The following is a 27,322-nucleotide window of genomic DNA, read 5'->3' as shown; positions in this document are numbered from 1 at the left end:
GCGATCGCATCACTCAGTGCTTTTCGTACCACGCGTGCGCGTCGTCCACGCATTCGCGTCGTTCGTGCAGCTTCCAATCTGTGCGGTCGCGTCAGGCATGCGAACGCGTCACTCTGATTTCCTCCATTTTGCGCGGTCGCGTGAGCCATGCGACCGTGTGACTTCTCGCTGGTCATCTCCTCAATTCCTTATGTTCCTTCCATTTTTGCACGCTTCCTCTTCATTCTCTAAGCCATTCCTGCCCTATGAAGCCTGAAACACTTAACACACAGATCAAGGCATCGAATGGTAATAAGAGAGGATTAAGATTAGCTAAATTAAGACCAAAGAAGCATGTTTTCAATCATAGAACTAAACTAGGATGGAATTGTAAAATCATGCAAATCCTATGAATAAGTGGGTGAAAAGCTTGATAAAACCACTCAATTAAATACAATATTAACCATGAAATAGTGGTTTATCAGTCAGCTTCGAGTTTGAGGAGGTTGTCTTCCAGCTCTCGACGCCTTCTTGTTTCTCTGTGAAGGTCTCGCTCGACCTCCCCGCTGCCGGTCGGCTTCTTGTTCAAGCTGTTTAAGGCGATTCTGTTGTTCACGGATAGATTCCAAGATTTCTTTGTTTGGGGGTTGCTTGTCCTCCCCGTTTTGAAGTGTGTCCTTGGATGTAGCGTCCGTGTTCTTATTTGGCATTCTGTCCACCAAGCCAGAGTTGTGATCATTGTCATGGTTGTCCGCCATGGTGATGGGATGACTTTCCAGGTTCCCCGGCAACGGCACCAATGTTCCGAGGGTTACCTGAAACTGAAGGTCGATCTCAGATGAGATCTTCAGTTGTGGCCATAGCTGTCGTGTCCGACTTGTGTGAGCTTGAGATGGTGCTGATCCTCCTTCATCGGAGGGTGGTGATACCTACAAGAGACTCCGATGCTTAAGTTAGCACAGGCATTAGGCAGGTTTTTTGTGGAATCAGTGTATGAGTTATACCTGGGTGCTCTAGTGTATTTATAGTAGTATTTGATGACCTTCCTTTGAGATAAGTTTGTTATCTTATCTTATCTTTGGTGGGTGAGGTCACCTTATCTTTTTTGGCTAGCCACCTTTAGAGGGGTTGTAATCCTCAGCTTTGGGCCTGCTTGTGCCTTTATGGAGATTTGGCCGAGCTCTTTAGGAAGAGGTCAGTAACGAGCCAACTTTTACAAGAGGTCGGTCGCTTTGACGTCGTCCAACCAGTAGAGTATAGCTCGGTCCAGGGTATGAACAGTAACCATTGATGCTCAAAGCCTTGGACCCTTGTTCTTGCCTTTTAGTTTAAAAAGCTATTGGCTTTTTCTTTTTCTTTCTTTTCTGGTTGCCCTTTTTTTCTGCTTTTTCTTGCTTCAAGAATCAATTTTTCGATTTTTCAGATCACCAATAATACTTCACTTTTATCATCATTCTTTCAAGAGGCAACATTCTTAACTCCAACATCAAACATGTACTGTTTATTCATGCATTCAGAAAATAAAAGCAATGCCACCACATCAAATAATTGAACTATTCTTAATATATAACTCGAAATCTATGTACCTTTACTGCTTCTAAAAAAATCAAAATTTTATTCGAGTTCAATGAGATGATAAGAGGAACATTTTATACCTTATTGAAAAAAAGAAAATAGAAACTTAAATCCTAATAATGCTCATGTAATTCTTAAATTAAAAGACAGAAACTTAGATAAAAAAACTTAAATACTACTAGTGATCATGTAAATCTAAACATAAAAAATAGTAATTAGAATAGGCACAGAAATAGGGAGGTGGAACTCAACCACCTTAATCATGGTTGATGTTAGGCTCTTCAGGGGATAATTTCTGACGCTTCAGCTCTTCTAGTTTACGCCCCTACTTCTCTTGTTCTTTGACTAGTTTGCAAAGCATGCTAGTCTGGTCTTTTTGCTCCTCTCTTAATTGATCCAAGGTGGTTTGCAATTGTGCAACAGATGCTTCCAGCTGGGTCCAGTATTCAACTGGAGGGATCTCTTGTGTTTGAAGAGGCTCAGACATCTTCCTTTTTGGTTGGTCATCTGGTAGTCTGGCGCTTTCCATCACTTGCTTGGTGATTGGGCTTTTTGCTGGGATAAATGAGTCTCTGTTAATCAGGACTTCAACCTCCTTGCATAAGCAAAAGATAAGGTTTGGATAGGCAAACTTGGCTTGAGTTGACATCCTGTTTGTAGCCTTGTACAACTCAATGGGGATTACTTGGTGGGCTTCCACCTCATTCCCCATCATGATGTAGTGAATCATCACAACCTTTTCTGATGGTAACTTCAAAGCAGTTACTAGTAGAGAGTATGGAATGCCCAATAAAATCTAGCCAACCCCTAGAAACTGGTTTGAGATTCAATCTTCTCAGTTGATTTGGTTGAGCTTTTGTGTTATTGATCCACTAAGTTCCAGGTAGACATATGTCTTCTAGAATCTGATCCTGCTTGGGGTTAGCCACCACCCTCCTATTAAAGGAATCTGGATGATCCCTTTATGGAGGTAATTTAAAGATCTCTCTTACCTTGTCAAGATGAAAATAGAGAGTCTTTCCCCATACCATGGTGCAAAAAGTATGGAACTCTTGTCCATCTTTCTTTTGCTTATCTGTCATCCACAAATTCACATAGAATTCATGAATAATTGTTTATCCAACATTGGTCTCAGGGTCGGCTAGGGCTTCCCAGCCTCTCTTTTGAATCTCCGAATACTCATCTTCTTTTAATTTGAATCTGGCTTCTGGGATCACTGTCCTCTTGCACATTATTTTGTAATAATGTTCTTCATGGTACTTGGTATAGAATCTAAAAGGTTTGAAAACAACTATTTGGTTGTCTTCTTTCTTACCTCTTGAAGTGGGTTTTCCACTTTTTGGAGCCATGGAGTTCGAATGGAGTGAGAAGGCAAGGCTCTTTCCACACCAAACTTAAAAGGTTTGCTCGACCTCGAGCAAAAGAAAAGAAAGAAGACAAAGAAGAGGAGGGGGATTCGAAAAGAATGTGGATGAGGGAGTGTGTGGGGCAAATGTTATATATAGGGAGGGGATGGTGGATTTTCGAAATTAATTAGATAAAAGATAAAGAAGATATGATTCACACTTTGGTAGAAGATAGAAAAAGATAAGTTTTAAAATTTGTTTAATCATCAAAAGATATGAAAAAGATAAAAAGATAAGATAGAAGGTTTGAAAAAGATTTTAAAGTTTAATAAAAGATTTGAAAAAGAATTGCAAAAGATATGAAATTTTGAAAAAGATTTGAAAAAGAAGTGAGAAAGATTTGAAAAGAATTTAAATTTGAAAGGAATTTGAAATTAAAAGATGATGGTTGAAAAAATCTTGCTTAGAAGATATGATTAAAAACATAAGATTTGGAAAAGATATGTTTTGAAGAAGTCAAAAATTTCCCCCACCTTTGTTGGGCGTTGAACGCCCAGAATGCCCCTATTCTGGCATTCAACGCCCTGATGGGAGAAGTAAGGCTAGCGTTGAATATCCAGATAGTGCCCCCTGACTAGCGTTCAATGCCAGCCTTGCTTCCCCCATCAGGGCGTTGAACGCCCAGCCAGTGCTCCCTGGCTGGCATTCAACACCAGGCTTGCTACTCCTTGAGAGCATTGAATGCCCAACCAGTATCCCCTGGCTGGCGTTCAACACCAGTCTTGCTGCCTCATTGTGGCATTCAACACCTCTCCTTCCCTCTTGTCTAGTGTTCAACGCCAGCAAGGGGCTTTCCCCAGGCTGCTCTGTTTTTAGCTCTAACTGTCTTTGCTTCTGTTTTAACTACTACACATGATCACAAACCTAAAGAAACAATTATGAAAATTAAACTGATATAATTTAAATATACTTAATAAAAACAGAAATAACTTTAATTATGGTTGGGTTGCCTCACAATAGGCGCTTCTTTATTGTCCTTTAGCTGGACTTTACTGCGCTTATGTTAGCAACAGGGTGAATTTCTCTTGCTCAACTTCATCACCCAAGTAATGTTTTACTCTCTGGCCATTAATAGTAAATCTTTTATCAGAGTAATTACTCTGGAGTTCTATATGACCATAGGGTGATACATTAGTGATCAGGAAAGGTCCTGTCCAATGTGACTTGAGCTTTCCAGGAAAGAGCTTCAGTCTAGAATTGAAGAGCAGAATTTTCTGTCCTGACTCAAAGACTCTGGAAGAAATCTTTCTGTCATGCCACTTTTTTGCCCTTTCTTTATAAATCTTTGCATTTTCAAATGCAACAAGTCGGAATTCATCCAACTCATTCAGCTGGAGCAACCTTCTCTCTGTTGCTGCTTTTGCATCAAGGTTAGAAGTTTGGTTGCCCATTAAGCCTCGTATTTCAGCTCCACTGGCAGGTGGCACGCCTTCCCATACACTAATAGATATGGTGACGTTCTTATAGGGGTCTTGAAAGCTGTTCTCTATGCCCAGAGAGCATCATCAAACTTTCTTGCCCAATCCTTTCTAGAGACATTCACTGTTCTTTCCAGGATTCTCTTTAATTCTCCATTTGAGACTTCAGCTTGCCCATTTATCTGTGGATAATATAGGGTGGCCACTTTGTGGCGAACTCCATATCGGTTCAGTACAGAGTCAATCTGTTTGTTGCAGAACTGAGTTCCTCCATCACTGATCAGTGTCCGAGGGACACCAAACCTACTGAAGATGTTCTTCTGAAGGAACTTCATCACTATTCTAGTATCATTTGTGGGTGATGCAATTACCTCAACCCATTTAGACACATAATCCACTTCCACGGGGATATAGGTGTTTGAGTATGAAGGTGAGAAAGGACCGATGAAGTCTATACCCCATACATCAAACAGCTCAATCTCTAGGATTCCTTGCTGAGGCATGTTGTGACCATGAGGGAGATTTCCAGCCCTTTGGGAACTGTCACATCGATGGACAAATTCTCAGGAATCCTTAAAGAGTGTGGCCAGTAGAAACCACTTTGGAAGACTTTAGTGGTTGTTCGCTCTCCTCCAAAGTGTCTTCCATAATGCCTCTTCTTCAGACACACAGCGGCGGATTATCCCATCCGAGAATCTCTTAAAGAGATATGGTTTATCCTACAAGTAGTATTTGGCATCATGAATGAGTTTTCGAGCTTGCTATTGTTTTCCTTGGGGATGAATCTTATAGCCTTGTAATTTGCAATATCTACAAGCCAAAGTATCGTCCAGATGGCAAAGAGTTGCTCATCCGGGAAGGTTTCAAACACCTTAGTAAAGGGAAGAGATGTCCCTTCTACTGGTTCAATTCGAGACAAGTGGTTAGCCACTTGATCTTCTGACCCTTTTCTATCCCTGATTTCTATATCAAACTCTTGCAGGAGTAATACCCATCTTATTAGGCTAGGCTTAGAATCCTGCTTGGTGAGTAGATATTTGAGAGCGGCATGGTCAGTGTAGATAATGACCTTAGATCTTATTAGATAGGATCTGAAATTGTCAATGGCATAAACCACTGTAAGTAATTCCTTCTCTGTGGTAGTGTAGTTCTTTTGCACATCATTTAGAACATGACTAACATAATAAATGACATGCAGAAGCTTGTCATGCCTCTTTCCTAGAACTGCACGAATGGCATGATCACTGCCATCACACATTAGTTCAAATGGTAGGTCCGAGTTGGGTGCAGAGATGACAGGCGCAGTGATAAGCTTAGCTTTTAGAATCTCAAAGGCCTGCAGTTACTCTTGGTCTAAGACAAATGGAGTTTCGGTAGCTAGTAAGTTGCACAATGGTTTTGCAATTTTGAAAAAATCCTTTATAAACCTCCTGTAGAATCCTGCATGTCCTAGGAAACTTCTGATTCCTTTGACATTAGTGGGTGGTGGTAATCGCTTAATTACCTCTACCTTAGCTTGATCCACTTCTATTCCCTTATTCGAAATCTGATGCCCAAGAACAATTCCTTCAGTCACCATGAAGTGCCATTTTTTCCAGTTTAAAACTGGGTTTGTCTCTTGGCATCATTTGAGAACTAGGGCCAGATGGTCAAAGCAGCAGTCAAATGAGTCTCCAAAGAAGGATAAGTCATCCATGAACACTTCAAAGAATTTCTCCACCATATCAGAGAAGATGGAGAGCATACACCTCTAAAAGGTGGTGCATTGCACAGGCTAAATGGCATCCGCCTATAACCAAACACACCATATGGACATGTAAATGTTGTCTTTTCTTGGTCCTGAAGATCTACTGCAATTTGATTATAGCCTGAATAGCCATCAAAAAAGCAGTAGAATGCATGACCTTCCAGTCTCTCTAGTATTTGGTCTATAAATGGCAAAGGAAAATGATATTTTCTGGTGGCGTTATTGAGCCTCTTGTAGTCAATGCACGTACACCACCCTGTAACTGTTCTTGAGGGAGTCAGTTCATTCTTTTCATTATGAATCACTGTCATGCCTCCCTTTTTTAGAACAACTTGGACAGGGCTCACCCAGGGGCTGTCAAAAATGGGATAAATAATCCCAGCCTCCCATAATATTGTGACTTCCTTCTGCACCACCTCCTTCGTAGCTGGATTCATTCGCCTTTGTGGTTGTACCATTGGTTTGACATCATCCTCCAGCAGGATCTTATGCATGCATCGAGTTGGGCTAATGCCCTTAAGGTCACTTATTGTCCACCCAAGAGCTGTCTTGTGTGTCTTTAGCACTTGGATTAGTACTTTTTCTTCCTGTGGTTCTAAGGCCGAGCTTATAATCACGGGATAAATATATTCATCCTCTAGAAATGCATATTTTAAAGATGATGGTAATAGCTTGAGCTCGAGTTTAGGAGGCTTATTCTCTTCCTTAGGAGTTTTCAAAGGCTCCTTTATTTCCTCTGGTTCCTCTAAATTAGGCTGGGCATCATAAAAGATGTCATCCAGCTCTTCTTCGAGTCTCTCATCCATATTCACTTCTTCCATCAACGAATCAATGATATCAATACGCATGCACTCCTCTAGAGGGTCTGGATGTTACATGGCTTTGACAGAATTTAGCACAAACTCATCCTTATTGACTCTCAGGGTTACTTCCCCTTTTTGAACATCAATGAGGGTCCGTCCTGTAGCTAGGAAGGGTCTTCCTAGAATTAGAGTTGCACTCTTGTGCTTGCCCATTTCCAGCACCACAAAATCTGTGGGGAAAGCAGGGGGTCCAACCCTAACAATCATGTTCTCAATCACGCCTGATGGAAGTTTAACAGAGCCATTATCAAGTTAAAGACATATGCGGGTAGGTTTAACTTCGTGAGTTAAATAGAGCCTCTTTATTAATGATGCAGGTATTAAGTTAATACTTGCTCCGAAATCACATAGGGTTATCTTTGTGCAGGCATCACCTAAGGTGCAGGGTATCATAAAGCTCCTAGGATCTTTGAGTTTCTCTAGTAAGCTCTTTTGGATTACTGCACTACATTCTTCAGTGAGGATGACTGTTTCTGCCTCTCTCCAATCTTTCTTATGACTTAAGATGTCTTTTATGAACTTAGCATAAGAAGTTATCTGCTCAAGTTCCTTTGCAAAAGGGATATTGATCTCAAGTGTCTTGAGATAATCTGTAAAGCGGGCAAACTATTTATTTTTTTCCACTTGGCGGAGCATCTGAGGATATGGCATCTTCCCCCTGTACTCATCAACTTTAGTTTATGTAGGTTGAATGCCTACAAAACTAAAAGGGGGTTTATTGGCCTGCTTAGAAAGGGTCTTATCATCACCTGTATGTATCTGATCATCCCTGTTTGGGCGTTCAACGCCCTTGTTACCCCTTTCCTGGCATTCAACTCCAGTAACACTGTTCTCTTTTGGGCATTCAACGCCAGGGTTACTGCTCCCTTCCTGGCTTTTGATGCCAGGAACATTGTCCTTTCTTGGGCGTTCAACGCCAGGAGTGCTGCCCCCTTCTTGGCATTGAACGCCAATGACATTCCTCTCTGGGCGTTCTATGCCCTCAAAGGTGTCTTGGATTGTAGTCTGGTTACCTTCTGTCAGCTTTTCTTCTCTTGTTCTCCTGTTGTTCTGATGTTGGGTGTTTAATGTTTTTCCACTCCTCAGTTGAATAGCCTGACACTCTTCTTTTATCTGCTTAGATAATTGCTGCCTAGTTTGACTCAGCTGTGCTTCTACATTCCTGTTAGAAGTATGAATTTCTCTCAAAGCCACTTGCAATTCTAGCAACTGCTGTGTAAGGGCGTGTAGCTGCTGAGTCAATGGACCATTTTGTTCTGGAGGGTTAGATTCAATAGATATTGCCTTAACCTCTCCTTTTATAGAAGTCTCATCAACCAAGTACAGATGCTGGTTCATGGCAACTGTCTCAATAAGTTTGTGAGCCTCTTCAATTTTTTTCCTCATATGTATAGAACCACCAGCAGAGTAGTCTAGAGACATCCTAGCCATGTCTGTGAAGCCGTAATAAAAGATGTCTAATTGCACCCATTCTGAAAATATTTTAGTAGGGTATTTTCATAGCATTCTTCTATACCTCCTCCAAGTATCATGAAGAGATTCATTATTCTCTTGCTTGAAGCCTTGGATGTCCAGCCTTAATTGTGTCAACTTCCTTGGGGGAAAGTATTGATTCAGAAACTTGTCTACTAGCTGATTCCATCTTTTCAAGCTGGATTTGGGTTGGTTATCTAACCACCTCTTTGCTTGATCCCTTACAACAAAGAGAAAGAGTAGCAGTCTGTAGACATCCTAATCTACTCCCTCAATGTGTACTGTGTCAGTAATTTGTAAAAAGGTTTGCCAGGAACTCAGTAGGCTCTTCTTGTGAAAGTCTAGAGTACTGGCAGTTTTGCTGCACCAGAGTAATGAGTTGAGGATTTAGCTCAAAATTACTTGCTCTAATGGGGGTATACTGATACTTCTCCTATAGAAATCAGGAGTGGGGGCTATATAGGACCCCAAAGTTCTTCTGAACTATTCATTCCCATTTGGGTTCATGGTGAAGAAATGTAGGAGAATTTGGATATTAAGAAGTAAAAAGAAAAACTAGAATTAAAATATTTTTATTTTTATTTTATTCAACTATTAAATATTGAAAATAAGAAATAAATTAAAAGCTAATTAACTAAAAAGATTTGAAAATAAAAAGGTGGTTTTCAAAAAAGAGGAAAGAAAGAATTGAAATTGAAAAAGTTTTAAATTTAAAATTTAAAAGAAAGATAAGATAAGAAAGAATCAAATTAAAAGAAAAAATTTGAAAAGATTTAAAAAGATAAGATTTGAAATTTCACTTTACTAACAAGAAAACACCAAACTTTAAAATTTTTAAATCAAAATAAGAAAAGAAAGCAAGATTTTCGAAAATTTGAATACAGATGAAAGAAATATTTTTTATTTTTTTGAATTAATAAAGAAAGAGAAAAACAACTAAAAGACACCAAACTTAAAATTTTTTTAGGTCAAAGACACTAATTTTTCAAAAATTAAAAAGAAAAATACCAAAAGACACCAAACTTAAAAATTTTAAGATCAAACAAAGAAAAGAAACAAGAACAACTTGAATACCAAGAAGAACACTCAAGAACAGGTTCGAAAATATAAAGAAAATAAAGAACACACAAAGGACACCAAACTTAAGAACTGATAATAGACTCAAACAAAAGACAAAGAAAAGATGGATTTTGAAAAAGTTTTTGAAAAAAGAAAACAAAAGACATAAAACAAAAGTAAAAAGTACCTAATCTAAGCAACAAGATAATCCGATAGTTTGTCAAACTCAAACAATCTCCGGCAACGGCGCCAAAAACATGGTGCATGAAATTGACTCTGCAATATTTGCACAGATAGACCGGCAAGTGCACTGGGTCGTCCAAATAATACCTCAGGTGAGTGAGAGTCGATCCCACGGAGATTGTTGGTTTGAACAAGCAATGGTTATCTTGTAGATCTTAGTCAGGCGGATAGAAAAGATGATTGTTGTGGAAAAATGCATAAAACAGAATAAATAAATAAATAAAACATTACTAGAAAAGTGTGAGATCGATGGTATGAGAACGGTTGAGGCTTTGGAGATGCTTCTTCCTTCTGGAACAACTTTTTTTACCATCTACTCCAACTTCTGATTGATTCATTCCATGACAGGCGGTAAATGATTGACGTCGGGTCAGCGGTCATTAATCTCCTCTACTTCAGATCAAATGCCAGGTCAACGGTCATCCGATCTGAATGGAGGTAAGCTCTAGCAGTCCATTCCCTTGGTGATCCTACTCAAAATGCCACAGACATGGTCGGATCTTACATATCAAAGAATGTTGCTTCATGATTCTAGCCTATACCACAAAGGCCCTAATCGCCCAGTACCTCGCCTGCACTAATGTCTCCAAGTACCCAACGAAGTCGTGGATTAGCCGTCTAAGAGATGTATAATCAAGCTTGTGGTTCAGTACTATCCCGTCAAGGACTCGCAAGAATCCATGTGAAATAGGGATGACAGTCAAGTTACACTTTCAATTCATTAGGATGAAGAACGAAGATACATCTTAAAATAGAATCAAGCAGAGATTGAAATAGAACAATGATATTATTAATCCATAAGAATCAGTAGAGTTCCAAACCTTAACCTAGGAGGTTAGTGACTCATACTGTACATAGAATAGTGTTCGAATGTAAAAAGGGGGGAAGAAGAAGATCCTAAACAAGGGTGATTTCCTCCTATATATACCAATCTGCTAACTAAGAATTATATAAATAAGATAAACTAGTCTTGTAGTGTAAAAATCCACCTTTCGGGCCCACTTGGTGAAAGTTTGGGCTGAGCTTAAATGAAGCCACGAGTTAGTGCTCCCTTTTGGGTGTCCAACTCTAGCTTTGGACTCCTGAATGGGCGTTGGGCACCAGCTCCCCCTTTTGAGCGTTGGACGCCCGGAATGAGGCTGGTACTGATGTTAAACGCCAATTTTGGGCCTTCATTTCCAAAGCAAAGTATAAACTATTATATATTGTTGGAAAGCCCTGGATGTTAGCTTTCTATAGCTGTTGAGAGCACACTATTTGGACTTCTGTAACTCCAGAAATGCTCTTTCGAGTGCATGGAGGTTAGAATCTGACAACATCTGCAGTCCTTCCTCTGTCTCTGAATCAGACTTTTTCCAAAGCTCCTTAATTTCAGCTAAAAAATACATGAAATCATCATAAAACACACAAACTCAAAGTAGAATCCAAAAATATGAATTTTGCACTAAAATCTATGAAAATATAATAAAACTTAAACAAAACATAATGAAAACTATATGAAAATGATGCCAAAAAGCGTATAAAATATCTTCTAATCAAAAATATTTTTTTTAGATTTTTTCATTGCAAAATAAACCTGTTTTTGTACAAAATAAATATAAATTTAATAAATTCAAATTTTTATCTAATTTTTATTCAAATATTTATAATATTTTAAAAAATAAACAAATTCATCGTAATATCAAACTAAAAGAAAAGTAATATAAACAAGCAAGTCAATATAATTCAAAACATAAACAAAGTGTATTGATATATCAACTATAATAATAAGTAACAGCCATACATCAAAGGATGTTGATACATCAATTGTAATTCAAAACATAAACTCAATATATTGTTCAACTATACTAAGTTATGCAAATAAGAAGACCATATAAAAATTCCTCATATGTTTGAAATTTCAAGACAAAAATCTGCTAAAACATCAAGTCATTATTTTTGCCTCATTACATCTCTGTTTATAGCTTCTACTTTTGTTTTGACACCATGTGCAATCTTTCCAACTTCATCAATATCCTTTTCCATCCTCTTCTTGATAGCTGAAAATGATGTTGCATTTCCGTCAGTGATCATAGTGCATTAAGTTTCAGTCAATGGTGAAAATATGAAATCTTATTAAGATATTCTAAATCTGAATTAAAATGATGTTATAAAAATGAACAATTTTCAATGGTGATATGGGAAACAGGAAAAAAAGGGAACACAACTTAGGGGGTTACCTGAAATTGAAGATGGCATCAAAGATTGCTATTTCACTACTTCTCAATATGAGTTCCCTTCAAAATGCTGAAAAAAATTCAACTTTAGAAATTTCAGAGAAGTAAAATACTTCTATGCCACAAATAAGGTTGGAGATGAAAGGATGATAACATTAGATTCGATCAATAGAACTATTTTTGCTAAAAATAGCATCACATAAATCAAGTGTTTTCATATCAGAATTATTGGGCTTCAATTACTTCCTAAAGGAAAATATAGTTTCTATTGCAACATATATAGAAGACAAACATTCATGCTAGCTGTATTAGAAAAACAGGTTAAAATATCCTTTGTGGCAATATTATACTAGAAAGCATACCATTTTTCGCTATTATTGTGATTGTTAGACAAGAGGATCAACCCTTACTGCAACCTGTAAGAAGCGTAAGAAACGATTAGCTGGAATCAAAATTAGATGAAATACTAGGAGAAAGGGAAGCATGGGAAGCATTCTGATTCCCTAGGTGGCAAAAACACTATCATAGTACAATCCAGTTGCATGGAAGGGGAATATTGGATTTAGGGAATTGGACCAAACAAATTGGAATTAGCAAGGAAATAGAGAAACAAAAAGGGAAGGGAATAGAAGGGAAGGAATGAATCACCTGAAGATAGCTTGATCTGGAAACAGAAGAAGAAGTGAGAAAGAAGCAAAGAAGAAAGGGGATTTCGAGGTTACTAATGATAAAGCTAACAGAGCTCTAAGCAGATCACCAAGCTTATATAAGAAATCTCATACCAAAGTCATCTCTTTGGCATCCATCCTATTACATAATTTATTAAAAATGGATTTTACAATTTCTAAAACGGTACACCAGGACCCTGAAATAGAAACAGAGATAAAAATAATGTTATTTGAAACATTAGAAGTCAATCACAAGTTTAGTCAGAGTCTACCTCGCTAATACCACAAAATCAAGAGTAGGAGCATCTATTTAATACAATTATTATACAATAATCATGCAGGAGTCTAGAACATCAAAATGCTGTGTTTCAGTCAAACAACCATAGTATTAATACTAATATAAATATTAATATTATTTACATTCCTTACCTTTTATGAACAAAATAAGCATCTTAATATGACCTTTTAACACATTTAGTACTGCAGACCAAAGTACTAAGAATTTTGCCGAAACATGCCTAGGAATAAACCTCTAGTCTGGTTGCCACTTATAATCTAAATAGTATCATACTTTTGTAAAAGTAATACTAAATATTATTCTATCGTATATATGTAGGAGGATTTAAGTAGATACAAGCTTGCCTTGGTTAGCTTTATCATCAGTAACAAAATTTGCCTTTTTTCTTATGGCTTTATCACCTATAGAAAATTGCAGGTGACTCATAATAGAAGAATTGCAGCTAACAGAGCTCTAAGCAGATCACTAAGTTCAACCCTTGTAAAGCATAATCCATAATTGTATTCTCTTAGAAGGATCACTATCACACTACAGCAAGAAGCAGCAGCAAAAGAAAAGAGATAATGCAGTGAAAGAAAACACCAAAAATTGAAAAACCATGAGGACAACAGTTTCAACAACAAATTTCATTGGTTAGGATACCGATAGTGTGGTTTTCCATGTGCATGCTGATCCAAAGTCAATAATTTTGATTTCTACTGGCTTCACAGTGCTACACATGAAACACAATATCATTCAACCTCAAGATGAAATAGTTGAATTCAAGATTCGACATACATGCTTAGAGAATAGCTTAACAATGCTAAGTGATAATCCTCTAACAAATACTCCAAAAAAGCAGAATTTCCTTGCAACAGTGAGTATAGTAGAAGAACAAAGGAAAATTGTAAAGTAGGGACCAAATTGTACATAGGACAAATCTGCCGGTAGGGACCGAATTGTAAAGTAGGACAAATGAAAATCAAGCACAAATTGTAAAAATTTTCATAGGTGCCAAGCTTGGAAAACTCAAACTTAAGAAATGGAACTATTTTCATTAGAGTTCATTTCACCCAATTTATAAACAATGTCTGATAAAGCTATTAAAACACATTTGGAAGGTAAAAAAGGCAGGTCATTCAAACAGCCAGAGCACATCACAATCGAGTTCACATGCGAGCGTGCACACAAAGACAGTTTCATACAGCAAGATGAGGGTATTTTGCAATTGGGCATTTCCTCAAACAGATAGTGAACAACCAAGCAATATTTAGAAATAGAAATGGATGCATCAAAGAATAGTAAAAATAAGTCCATCATTGAAGGAATTTACTTGAGGAAACAAAGCTGAAGTGTGTTTGGGTCTGAGAAGTGAAAGTTGCAGCATCAGATATGTGGTATTAGCTGAATTTAAGATTTCACATACCTGCTTAGAGAATAGCTTAACAATGCTAAGTGATAATTGACAAACCCCAATTTGACGGTTTATCTTGTATTGAATTTAGGGGATTTTATCACCTTTTACCCACATTTATTCAATGAAATAGCATGGTTTTGTATATTCTCCTTTAATTGTGCTTAAGAGTGAAAACATGCTTTTTAGGTCTTAAAATAGCTAAATGTAATTTACCTTGATTCCATTAGATGCCTTGATATGTTTGTTAAGTGATTTCAGATTTAGGAGGCAAAGATTGGATTAAAGGAATGAAGAAAAAAAGCATGTAAAGTTGGAGAACTCATGAAGAAATGAAAGAACCGGAAAGCTGTCAAGCCGACCTCTTTGCACTTAAACGACCATAACTTGAGCTACAGAGGTCCAAATGATGCGGTTCCAGTTGGGTTGGAAAGCTAACATCCGGGGCTTCGAAATGATATAAATTTTGCCATATGTTGCTTCGCGTTCAGGGGCGCGCACGCGCACTTTGCGCGCGCGCGCCGATTCTGTCCGTGGCCCACTTTAATGAAATCGTCCCCAGCGGTTTTAGGAGCCTTGTGGGCCCAATCCAACTCATTTCTGATGCTATTTAAGTCAAGTATTGAAGGGGAATCAACATACTTTAGATATTTTTGATCATTAGCTTAGTTTTAGGAGTTAGAGTTAGTTTTAGAGAGAGAAGCTCTCACTTCTCTCTAGGATTAGGAATTAGGGTTAGATTAGGATCTCATAGTTCTAGGTTTAATTCAAGTCTCCTTCTACTTCTACCTTCAATTGATGATTGCTACACTTTGGTTCTTCTTTCTATCCCTATCCTCTTGTTGTAATTTCTCTTATTTTGTTTCTAGGTTTTGTAATTGAGATATTCTTGTTCTTTTGTTTTCTTTTAATAATGCAATTTGAGATAATTCATGTGATTGTGATGTTGTTGATTGTTGTTTTGTTAATTCTTTGTAATTGTTGGTTGTTGATTCCTTTTATTCTTACAAATAAAAATGCTTTCTTTCATTACCCTCCAAGTGTTTGATGAAATGCTTGAGAGGATGTTAGCGTAGGATTTTATGTTCTTGGCTTGAGAAGGTAACTTAGGATTTCTTGAGTCACTAGTGTCCAATTGATTGCTAGTTGATAGCCATTAACTCTAGCCTTCATTAATCCAATTAGTGGAAAGCTAGGACTTATGGACTAGGATTGATATAACTCACTTGACTTTCCTTTGTTAATTGATTTAAGGATGACTAAGTGGGATTAATCCTTGCAACTACCATACTTGTGGCTAGTGATAATGATGAAGACCCTTGACAACCAAATCTTGCCAAGACCATTTTGTTAATAAAGTTTTCTTACCATTTACTATTCATGTTTCTCATCTAAAACCCCAAAATAACTCACAACCAATAACAAGACACCTTATTGTAAATCCTAGGGAGAACGACCCGAGGTTTAAATACTTCGGTTTATAGATTTTAGGGGTTTGTACTTGTGACAAACAAATTTTTGTATGAGAGGATTATTGTTGGTTTAGAGACTATACTTCGACGAGATTTCATTTGTAAAATTCTAAACTGTCAAAAATCCAATCGTCAATAATCCTCTAAGAAATACTCCAGAAAGACATTCATGCTAAGTGATAATAGGGACGGTACCTTTAAATTTAGCACAGCCAAAATAGTCAAAGATCAGAATTGATTGCCATGGTAAAAACATATGTATATAAATATGTATGCTTTCTTCTCAAACCCTATGTAACATACATGGATCCTCAGCAAAATCACACCAAAATCGAGAACATTGAACTCGCTAATCAACTAAACTTGTGCCTGCATCATTTGCAAGTGTTGCAAATGGAAATTAAAATTAAGAAAACTTAATATTATATATAATACACTTAGAGAAAGTGGAAACCACTTTTACTTACTAATTTAATTACTAATGTAGTAGTTAAAATTGAAAATAAAATTATAACAAGAACGAACAACCTAGAATAGATATATCATGAGTTCATATATTTGTTGTAAATTTGTAACGACCCTTTGATCCTCAAGGCTGACTTTCTTCATCTCCTCCATCTCCATGGGGGGAATGTTGGCCGACGCTGCCGTTAGCCATAATAGGCTTGTATACATTAAGAGCTGCAAGCATTCCCAGGTTACTTTCATGTGAATTAGGGTTACCTGCACAGCTGAGGCAAGATCGAAGAGAGAAACACAGTAACACACGGAGAAGAGCATGCACTAGTTTATCAAAATTGGAAGTGCAACAGTGAATGTCACACAATCAGACAATTGTCAAATAAATACTTAGCACAATTCTAGCAAAACAGCACAAAATATTAACAATTTAGTCAAGTAGTTTCCAAACAAAATCAGCAGCAATGTTCAGCAATTTAGATTAACAATATAAACATTTCTCAGCTATTCAGAATCAAAACCTAATCTATTTAAAACCTAAAAATCTACTAATCAGAAAACAAATCTAATTAAACTAATTACTAAAATCAAACTAACCAAACAAAATTAATTGACTTAACAGAAATTAAAATAATTTTGAAACTAAAACCTGGAAGCATTGACTGGAGGAGATTATGGCTACGGCGCTAAGATATGCGAGCCAGAACTGATGGGGGATAAAAGGAGAGAGAGAGAGAGAAGCGCAGCGGTGGTGGGGACATACGCTACTACAGGTGGCGCCGGCATGCTAGAGCTCACCTGAGACGAAGAGAACAGGAGATTGAGCTTGATTTGTTCTATGAACGAGAAAGAAAGAGAGAGACAGGGAATGTGTTCTATTGGTTCAGTGTTTAAAAGATAGGAGAAGAAGGAGAAGGTAGCTATGGCGGTTAGGGTGGCCGGCGGTGGCGCTGTGAGTGAGGAAATAAGAAGAAGAAGCTCGTGCGACGGAGAGAAGAAGCAGCTCGTTGAAGGAAAGAGGATCAAGCTCGTTTGATTTGTGATTTTGTATGTGTGTGTGAAATGAGCTCGATAGGGTGGGGTGAAGTTAAGTTTAAATTAAAATTTTTGATGGAATATTTTAAATTATAGACAGATTTTCTGTTTGTAATAATTTAACAAAATGCAACGTTTTGTTCATTTAAATACAGACGGATTTTTCATCGGTAATTATTTTTCACGAAAAAAGAATAATTTTTTCGACAGAATTATCGACGGATTATATTTTTTGTCTGTAATTTAGCTAATTCATTTTTCTTCGTTTCCGACAGAAATTTCCTTGTAAAATCTGTTTGTATTTCTGTGGGATAAAATCTGTCGAAAATATCTGTCTGTAATAAATAGTTTTCTAGTAGTAAAAATGAAGAAATTAAAATTTGCTTTGTGAATTTTATTTATCTTTGTCACGATTTAGTTTTTATAAAAAAATATTAAATTATTATATTTACAAAAATATCCTCATATATAATAATTATAAAAAATAAATATATTCTTATAATTAATTTTGTTAGATGACTAAACAATTTTTTTTGTTTATGTAACAAGAATATCCTTCTTTAATAATAATTAAAATTAAAATTAAAATTAAATCATTAAACCATTTCAAAAAATAAAAAGAAAAAAAATCGATTAATCAAAAACATCATTTTGTGTTTACTCTTCTTCTTCTCTCATAATCAAAAGTGCCCAAAAATAATGAACAAACTTTAATCCTGGCAAAGTCTCAAAATCAATCCTTATCTTCCTTTCTCTGCTCACCATGCTCTTCCTTGTTGCTTTCCTAGCCTCGTCTCTGATGCGTGCTTTCCTGCCTCGCGTTGTCCTACCTTCGCCGTTCTGCCTCACATCGTCGCCCTTGTCTGTGGGTGTTGTCATGTGGGTGTTGTATCGCACGATTCTCCCTGTTGCGGCCTGTGGGTGTTACTGTGTTGGAAGTTGCTAGTGTCACTATCGCTGCTGCTTTCTTCTCCGCCGTGGCACCCCCGGTTTAGGTAAGCCGCAAACCTCCTCTTTTCCCCTTCTGATAGTATCCTCCTGCCTCTATTCAATACTTCATTTCAATGTTCAAACTTCAATCTGCTATATTCCTCTATTTTGTTCTGGATATGATTATAAATTTATAATTCTACTAGATTGACTTTTATATATAATTAAAACATGATTCATTCTCATGTTACTTATTATATACTTCGTTAATAGTTGAAACGAAATGAAGCATTATCAAAAAAGAGGAGACCATATCATCTTATCAGAATGATCAATTCACAAACTACTATTGAGCAAATCAACATTAATTTTTGAAGTTACAAACCAGCTAAAGATTTATATATTTATATATAAAAAATAGATAAGTATATTATTAATATAGTAAATTACAGAGAAGTTTGTATATTAGAATAATATGCTGAACTGAACTCAGTTAAACTTTTGAAATCTTTTAGTTGAAATTTTCTCTATTCTATTTAGTTCTGAACCCCTCAAATGAACTATTTAATTTTTGTTGTTCAATTTTGTTTTGAATTTTCTGTTATTCAATTTCTTTTGTAGAATTTAGTGGAGTTAATAAGGGTAGATAATCAATGTAAACTAGAAGTTTAAACAATTAATTTTTTGTGATTTTGAAGCACTTTTAATTCTTATTGCTATGTTATAACCCTGCTACAAAGTCAAAATATTGTCACTAGAATTTTTGACAGAAAAATTATGACAGGACATAAATCCAAAAGGTAATATATCTTTCTAAATGCTAGGATTTTTGACATTTTTTATTCTCCTATCTAACTTATGCAATATATTTGCTTTTAGATTATGTTATAACTATGTGCAGACCTCATTTTTCTTGTATTAATGTATTTAATTTTGGTTTTGGCCCTTTAGAGTTTATGTTTGGATTGTTTGTATTACCAAGTGAAAAATACTCATCAAATAACCATACTATTTTTATGATCAAATATGTGTTCTTATAGACTGTGATTACTGTGATAAATCATATGCAATTGGAGTAGCAGAGTTGTGTAACACCCTACCACACAGAGTCTTATGCTTAAGTCATAAAGCTGAGGTGGCAAGGTACTACGACTTCTAAAAGTAAAATATATATAATAATAATAATGAAAAAGGGATAGTATGTTAGGAGCCTTGAAAAATAGGTAAAACAAAATTGCAAAATCAAAAAGCGCAACCCTCAGAAAATGTGGTTACTTGCGTGAGAAGAAAACTAAAGCTCAACAACAAATATATATAGATGACACGAGTAGAGGGTTAATAATACAAAATAACAAGCTCCTAACTCAGCCTGCGAAGCCAATGCTGGATGGAGAACATATATATACATATATATATATATATAATAATAACCCAAAAGAATATGTTCAAAACCCTAGTTCTCCATAAAACCTCTAAGAGGTACATAAACAAAGTATTCTTATATACAAGAGGAAAAACTATACATATATATACATCAAAGTAACAAAAGGGGATCCCAAAGTAAACCACTTCGCCGCAGAAACTTCAGACGCCTACTGAGGTGCCGCTCGACCTACATCTGAAAACAACAACACAATATGGGATGAGAACCGGATGTTCTCAGCATGGTAAAGGTGCCACGCACATAATATATAAGGTCTTGAGAATGCCAGAGGTAATCGTAGAACGCCGACTCTCAAATTATAAAGTTTAAATTACTAAACCAAAAATAAAAAAAAGGGTGGTCTTCTAGGGAATTCTAAACCTAGCTTAAACTTTAACCTTAACTCTAACCTGTCCATCTTTCCTTTGTACCTACATCTCCGATGATTCGCATAGACAAAACAAATAGACAAGGCAAGGACAAGTAGAAAACAAGTAGTTCAAGTAACAATTACAACAATTAGCATAATATAATTAATTAGGCATTCCCAATTAAGGCATAGCAAACAAGGCACACATATACATATGATAAATGTCTATTCTACTTGCCGTTAGCTCACGTGTCGGTTACTTTGCCAGAACCCGACACATATGGTAGCTAACCCAAACATTGGTCTCTAGGTTGCATATCTCCAGGAGGATCATAAATGAAGGAGTGCCTTTCCACCTTCTCCTGGAGGTTTCACGAAGGATAATGCCTTTCCACATCGAAGAAGTGTGCCTTTCCACCTTGTATCCAGAGAAGAATGTAGGGAAAACAATGCGAAGAAGAGTGCCTTTCTACCTTTCCCACATCTGCATCACGACAAGAGAAGGAACTTCCGTCCTCAACTTGCCATATCGACCATTTCGGCCACACACAGTCATTCCCAAATCTCATCATTTATCATCATCATTTCCTTACATTCGTTCTTTATAGCCATAGTAACATGTACTCATTTAGCTTTCACATCATTCTCTTATAATCCATTACGTTTACCCTTTCCGGGTCCCGACCAAACCATATATCAAACTCTTCTCAACCCTTTTAGTATTGAATAATTTTAAAATCAAACCAATTCTAACATTAAATCAATCACATAACACGAAGATTAATCTTTGACTTTTCGGACCCATGACTATCACTAAGACATCCTTGACACTCTATTTTCTTTTCTATTTTTAATATAACAAATGAACTCAGAATTGGGAAAACTTTATGTCTAGAAGTTCAGTTCGGAATAAGTTTTCTAACAAATCAAAAATCACAATTTTCTGATTTAACTAGCCTCAGAAACAGAGGAGAAACACTGACTGCTCTGTAGTGCTTAGAAACCAGAAAACAGCAGCAGCATACGATATCTAAAATTCCATATAAAATTCAAATTAAATCCAATAACCTTCAAAATTAGTATGGTTCAACTTAACATATCCAGGTTTCTTTTCCAATTATTTTCCAATTAATACCATTTTTAATGAAAGAGTTATGTAACTTGGAAGTTGAGTAACTTTCTGCAAAATTCTGTTTTAAAAGCCAATGAACATGTCCTCTTCCAAGTCCCATAACTCACTCATTGAAACATGGACAGCCCTGAAATTTAAATCACATATGCTAAACATAATTAATTTTGACCTCCAATTAGTTGCACTTGAATATCCATCCATAATCAAAAGTTATAAACTCTCAAAGTTGCTCATCTAAAAAAACAGAATCTGGCTTTTATTGAATAACGCATCATATTTCAAAAATTCATATCTTTAAAATCACAAGTCCAAACATTCTGAAATTTTACGAGTTAAAATAATAGGACTAAAGCTTTATTTAAAATTGGTTCCATTTCAAAATTCATTTTGAAACATTCACAGCAGAGCCAACAAGTTACTGTTGTTCTAAAAATTCTACAGTAAAATCAGATTTCACGATTACAATTTGAAAATTCACCATAAATCATATATTTAACGAAAAGATCCCAAATTCTCCAGTTTAGTTCCAAATATTTTGAGGTTTACAGGATTTGGTTCCACGCAATTTCGATCATCACAGAATTAGTTACAGCATATGCAATACCACCACAACACAACTCTACATCCTTCCATCATCCATTATACCTCAATTCTAAATAATTCTCATCCATAACTCCACAACTATATCATGAAGACCTTCAACAATTCATCATCTATACACATTCATAAATCTCATTTAATCAACCATCATTAAATCATCATTTAACATTCAAATTTCCATTCTCAATATTAAATAACAAATCCATACTCAACTTGGTTCATAGTTATCAACAAGGCACTAAGCAATTTACACCCTCATACATTCATTCTTATCCTATGGTCATCTAGCCTAAATTTTCGCAGAATATTATATATTAAATACGCGAAACCTAAACCATACCTTGGCCGATTTTCACGTATTTATCCAAGGTACCCCACACGGAAAAGTTGTAAGCCTCAACTGCCAAAAATTCAGCAACTAGAACTCTCACCGAGCTTCCAATTAAGCTTCCAACATCTCCAATTGCCTCATATCACATATTTACATGCACCTAACATAATTATCACAAGCATATTCCTAAAATTCAATACCCAAAACACCAAATTAATGAATTAACTAAAGTTTTAGGATTCTCACCTTACCAACGGGAAATTGGGACAAGACCCAACAAGTCCACCAAGTTAATTTGATCCTAAACACCAAAATTAAACAATTTTTAACATAATTGCTCATGGATTCTCGAAACTAAAACTGAGAAAATCGAGGAAGAAAATGTGGATTCCTTACCTTATAATGTGCCGGACTTTGTAGAGTTCGATGCCGCAGTCGTGTGGCCACAAACGGTGCAGTGATCGGAGCTCCGAATCAAAAGTTATATGGATTTAATCAAAGCCAAGGGTTTTTGGAACTTTGGAATTGTTCTTCCCCTTGCTGAAATGTTTCAGCGTGCTTGTATGCAGAGGGAAGAAGAGCGGGCTGAAACTCATTAAATGAGATGGGTTAGTTGGGTCCACAGGTCGGTTCGGCACGTTCGGCTCAATCTTGGGCCAAATTCTTTGAAATTAGTGTTAAAATTCTCGTTTTAAAGAGTTCTCTTTTATTTTAATATTAGATTTATATTTTTAATTTTTCTTATTAAAATTTAATTAATTGACAAATTATTCACTAATTTTTTGGAGTTTACAAGTTGTAAGCGAAGAATGCAAAGTCATTGTTGCACAGTATTAACAAATAATTATAGAGGAATATTGTTATCAACTGGTAGTTTGGGTGCTCTATTAGTCAATGCTTTTGTATATATTAATTTTACTCATCATGAAAATATATATTGAGACCAACTTTTGAAAGCAAAAGTCGAGCAGAATCGTACAACATTTAAACATGATCTACAACAATGCAAATTAGAATTCAAACTTTTAATTTTGTAAAATCATTCATATGATATCGATAGAAGGATTCATAGAAAGTATAGTCCATAATAATTTTTTAAGTAAAAGAGATGAAACTAATAATTTTAAACATACATAAACTAAACATGACTACATGACAATTACAGATTTTTAATTTTTATTTGAATCTTTTTATCTATATTTATTGTAATTTCTGGTAGTAGAATCAATGACATTGTGCAGCATTAAGTTGAGGCCTTAGAATCAAATCCAATGCAAGTCGCATCCTTATATCATCATTAACCTAAAAAAATATAAATATTTTAGAGTTACTCATAAGAGAAAGTCTAGGGGCCAGTACATTTATTAAAATCTGGCCAACACTTAACCAGCAAAAGAAAAGTGGGTAATCTCACACCATTAAAAATACTAATAATGGCTAATTGGTGGCTATAAATCACAAAATCTGCTGGCTCCCTAGCACTCCTCTACCAACAAAACTATATATTTTAGAGTTATATAAATATTTATCCTTTTTTCTTTTCAAGCAAAAGAAAATTACATTTATTGTATAACTATACGTCTTTCTGTAATTTATCATCTAAGTTTCCATCCATACTCCACAATCATTACTGTGTTAAATAAGACGCAGTTAACTTATACAAATAAATATTTCAAAGAGAAAAACACAAATACAGATATTTTTTACGAGTGAGGAGTTTGTTCTCCTATTTCTAGCATATCTACAAATGCAAAACAAAATAAAATAGAAAAAAATTCAACTAAAAGACTTCAAAAGTTTAATTGAGTTCAGTTCAGCATGATTCTAATATATATAAGCCTCTCTGTAATTTATTATACTAATATACATCTATTCTTTATATATAAATATATAAATCTTCAGTTAGTTTGTAACTTCAAAAATTAAAGTTAATTTGTTGAATAGCAGTTTGTGAATTGATTATTCTGGTAAGATGATGTAGTCCACTCTTCTTTGATAGTGCTTCATTTCACTTCAACCATTAACGGGGTATATAGCAGGTAACATAAGAATAAATCATGTTTTAATTATATATAAAAATCAATCCAGTAGAATTATAAATTCATAATCATATCCACAATCAAATAAAAGGATATAGTAGATTGAAGTTTGAACTTTGAACTGGAGTATTGAATAGAGATAGGAGGGGACTATCAGAGGGAAAAAGAAGAGGTTTGTGGCTTACCTAAATCGGTGGCACCATGGCGGAGAAGAGAGCAGCAACGATGGCGACACTAGCAACTTCCAACACGGCAACACCCACAGGTCGCAGCACGGAGCATCGTGCGATATAACACCTATACGACAACACGCACAAACAAGGCAACGTCGCAAGGCAGGACAGCGACAGTAGCACGAGGCAGGACGACAAAATCGAAACAACGCGAGGTAAGGGAACACATAGCAGGAGATATGACTAGGAAAGCAACAAGGAAGGGCATGACGAGTAGGGGGAGAGAGACGATGACTGGTTTTGAGACTTTTGTTAAGATTAGGCTTTGTTCTTTATTTTTGGGTACTTTTAATGATAAGAAAAAAAGAAGAGCAAGCACAGATGATGTTTTTGATTAATTGATTTTGTGTTTTTTTTTTTTTATTTTTTGAAATGGTATGATGATTTAATTTTAATTTTAATTATTATTAAAAAAAAGGTATTCTTATTATATAAATAAAAAATATTGTTTTGTCATTTAACAAAATTAATGATAAGAATATATTTATTTTTTATAATTATAAATAAAAGTATTTTTGTAAATATAATAATTTAAAATTTTTAAAAATTAAACAAAAAATAAATACTAACAAAGATAAATAAAATTCACATGATAAATTTATTTGTCTATTTTTTATATCGTATCGGTATGTATAAATTAATAATCGTACAAAAAAATTGGATACTATCAAATGTTAAATCTAACCTTTCATTGTTTTCTGTCTCTTATTTATTTTTAATTTCACTTATAAAATTAGAGGTGAGATATCACACTTTATTCTCTTAAGTGTTTTTTTCACCGGAGAGAATCATTTCCTCACCAATAATTTATATATATTATGGAAAAGTCTAGGAAGCAGCAATTTTATTGTATTTTTGCCAGTATGTAACTAACAGAGAAAGGTGAGTCATTGGATAAAATCTCATACCATCAAATTATCATTGATGGCTAGTTGATGGCTACTAATCATAAATGTTACTGCCTCTAGCATTGCTCATATATTATTATACATTAACAAGTTGGAGAGGGAGAGAAAAAACTAATTACAAATAAATCTTTTAAATTGATCAGGTCAACGTCTTTTTAAATAATTTTTACTCTGGATGTATTGATTATATAAGTGAACCCTTCGTCCACCTACATCCTCACCAATTCTTCACTCTCGTCAAACACACAACACACAACAATGGCAACTGCACGGTGGAGCTCTATTTCTCTAAGCACTGCAACAATCAAGAAAAGGAGAGTGGAAGCTACAATGGAAGAAAAGGAGGTGTCACTCGAGTTCCCCTTCTTCCGCGTCTACAAAGACGGTGGGGTGGAGTTACTCCATTCCCCACCAGTATTCTATCCTCCCTCCGACGTTAAAGACACCGTCATTTCTTCCGATCAATGTGCACCAGTCTCCGCTCGTATCTTCCTCCCAAAAACACCCAACCGCAACAACAAACTCCCTGTCTTGCTCTTCTTCCATGGCAGCGGCTTCTGCGCCAATTCCGCCTTCACTGAGGAATACAGTAACCACGTCGCTGCCATTGCCAACGAAGCCAAGGTCCTTGCGATCTCCGTAGAGTACGCTAAGTTCCCGGCCCGACCACCGCCCGAGTGCTACGAAGACGCCTGGAGATCTCTCCAGTGGGTCGTGTCGCACGCGGACGGGGATGGGCCAGAGCTCTGGCTTAACGACCTTGCTGACCTGCAGCGTGTTTTCATCGCCGGAAGTGGCACCGGCGGTAACCTCTCGCACTGGGTGGCTAGCCTAGTGGGAAAAACCGTGTTACCGAGGCGTGTGAGTGTGGAGGGTGCGATTCTGGTGCACCCTTTCTTTGGTGGAATAGGGGACGATGATCAGTGGCTGTTCATGTGCAAGGAGAAGAATGGGCCGGAGGATCCGAGGCTGAAGCCGAGGGCGGAGGATTTACAGAGTCTTGGGTGTAAGAGGGTTTTGGTGTGTGTGGCGGAGAAGGATCCTTTGCTGGTTGCCGGAAGGAACTACGTTACGGCGCTGAAGAAGAGTGGTTGGAGTGGAAGTGTTGAGCTCGTTGAGCATCAGGGTTTGGGACATTGCGAGCATGTTTATAAGCCTTATGAAGACAATTCTCGTCAGGTCTTGAAAAAGATTGCTTCTTTTATCAATGAAAAGAATTGCCGCTGTTAGCTTACTCATGTTGATGTGGGAGAAATTGAATTTATGCTTGGGTTCTTTGTAGTTTTGAGACATCCAGGTTCTAATAAGTGAGTGTAGGTCTCACTCAAAATGCTGTTGGGAATAAGTAGTATGACCATAATCTAATCAATCATGTGTCAAATAATTTGTTATTGTTATTATATTAAAATATTAATATAATAAGGTCCTTGATTAAATTTAGAGATTTATCATTGTGATAGTGATCATAATATTGAGAGATAAATCTTTTATAATTTAATCTAAATTGTTCTTGGTCATAGGATTATTAAAAAGGACATTAATAATCCAGAAAGATCAATATATATATAATGGTCTTCATTAGATGAAGATTAATAGATCTCATTTATTAAATTATATATATAGATGGTGCATATAGAGATATAACCATTGAACTGACTCACTTTGAGAATTCCTAATGGTTATAATTATCGTATATTTGTCAATAGGATATTCTCAAGATGAACATAGTAATAGAGTTTCCTTTGACCTGCGACTGTCATAGTAATTAACAATGTATTTATTATACTTTGATTCCGGACACCTAATACCCTAGGGTGCTAGTTGAATGGATATTGGGTATGATTTAAATACTTGTAGAATTAATGATTAGTCAACAAGGAATCCATTAACTCTCGGTAAAGAGTTTGAACTCTATGATTATAATGAATGAGATGAATAAAACCTTGGCCAAGGGGATTGAATGAATGAAGAAATGAGTTTCTTAGGTCATTCACAGTTCATTATAATAATGGTAACAAGTTAGAGTTTGACAATTAAACCATACTCTAAGGG

The 27,322-nt window shown here is 36.0% G+C and overlaps 1 protein-coding gene and 1 long non-coding RNA gene across 2 annotated transcripts; one reads left to right on the top strand and one right to left on the bottom strand.

The window, feature by feature from the left end:
- Nucleotides 1–19,676: 19,676 nt before the first annotated feature.
- Nucleotides 19,677–24,599, bottom strand: LOC130958083 (uncharacterized). Its single transcript, XR_009077326.1, has 5 exons — nt 24,315–24,599; nt 22,487–22,675; nt 22,337–22,391; nt 22,100–22,250; nt 19,677–19,852 (listed from the first exon to the last, which is right to left on the bottom strand). It is a non-coding gene; the product is annotated as an uncharacterized LOC130958083 (long non-coding RNA).
- A 910-nt stretch (nt 24,600–25,509) lies between these two features.
- LOC130956534 (probable carboxylesterase 1) lies at nt 25,510–26,686 on the top strand. The gene has a single exon (XM_057883581.1). The coding sequence runs from the start codon at nt 25,529–25,531 to the stop codon at nt 26,498–26,500; it is 972 nt and encodes a 323-aa protein (XP_057739564.1). The 5' UTR covers nt 25,510–25,528; the 3' UTR covers nt 26,501–26,686.
- Nucleotides 26,687–27,322: the final 636 nt, after the last annotated feature.

The sequence above is a fragment of the Arachis stenosperma genome, chromosome 10, assembly GCF_014773155.1.
Source record: "Arachis stenosperma cultivar V10309 chromosome 10, arast.V10309.gnm1.PFL2, whole genome shotgun sequence".
In the NCBI taxonomy this organism is placed as follows: Eukaryota; Viridiplantae; Streptophyta; class Magnoliopsida; order Fabales; family Fabaceae; genus Arachis; species Arachis stenosperma.
The sequence above is the reverse complement of the archived record's forward strand: the minus strand, read 5'-3'. Positions and strand labels throughout refer to the sequence as shown.

Bases quoted from the DNA above. Each gene is read 5' to 3' on its own strand.
- LOC130956534 (XM_057883581.1), top strand. From the start codon at position 25,529: ATGGCAACTGCACGGTGGAGCTCTATTTCTCTAAGCACTGCAACAATC.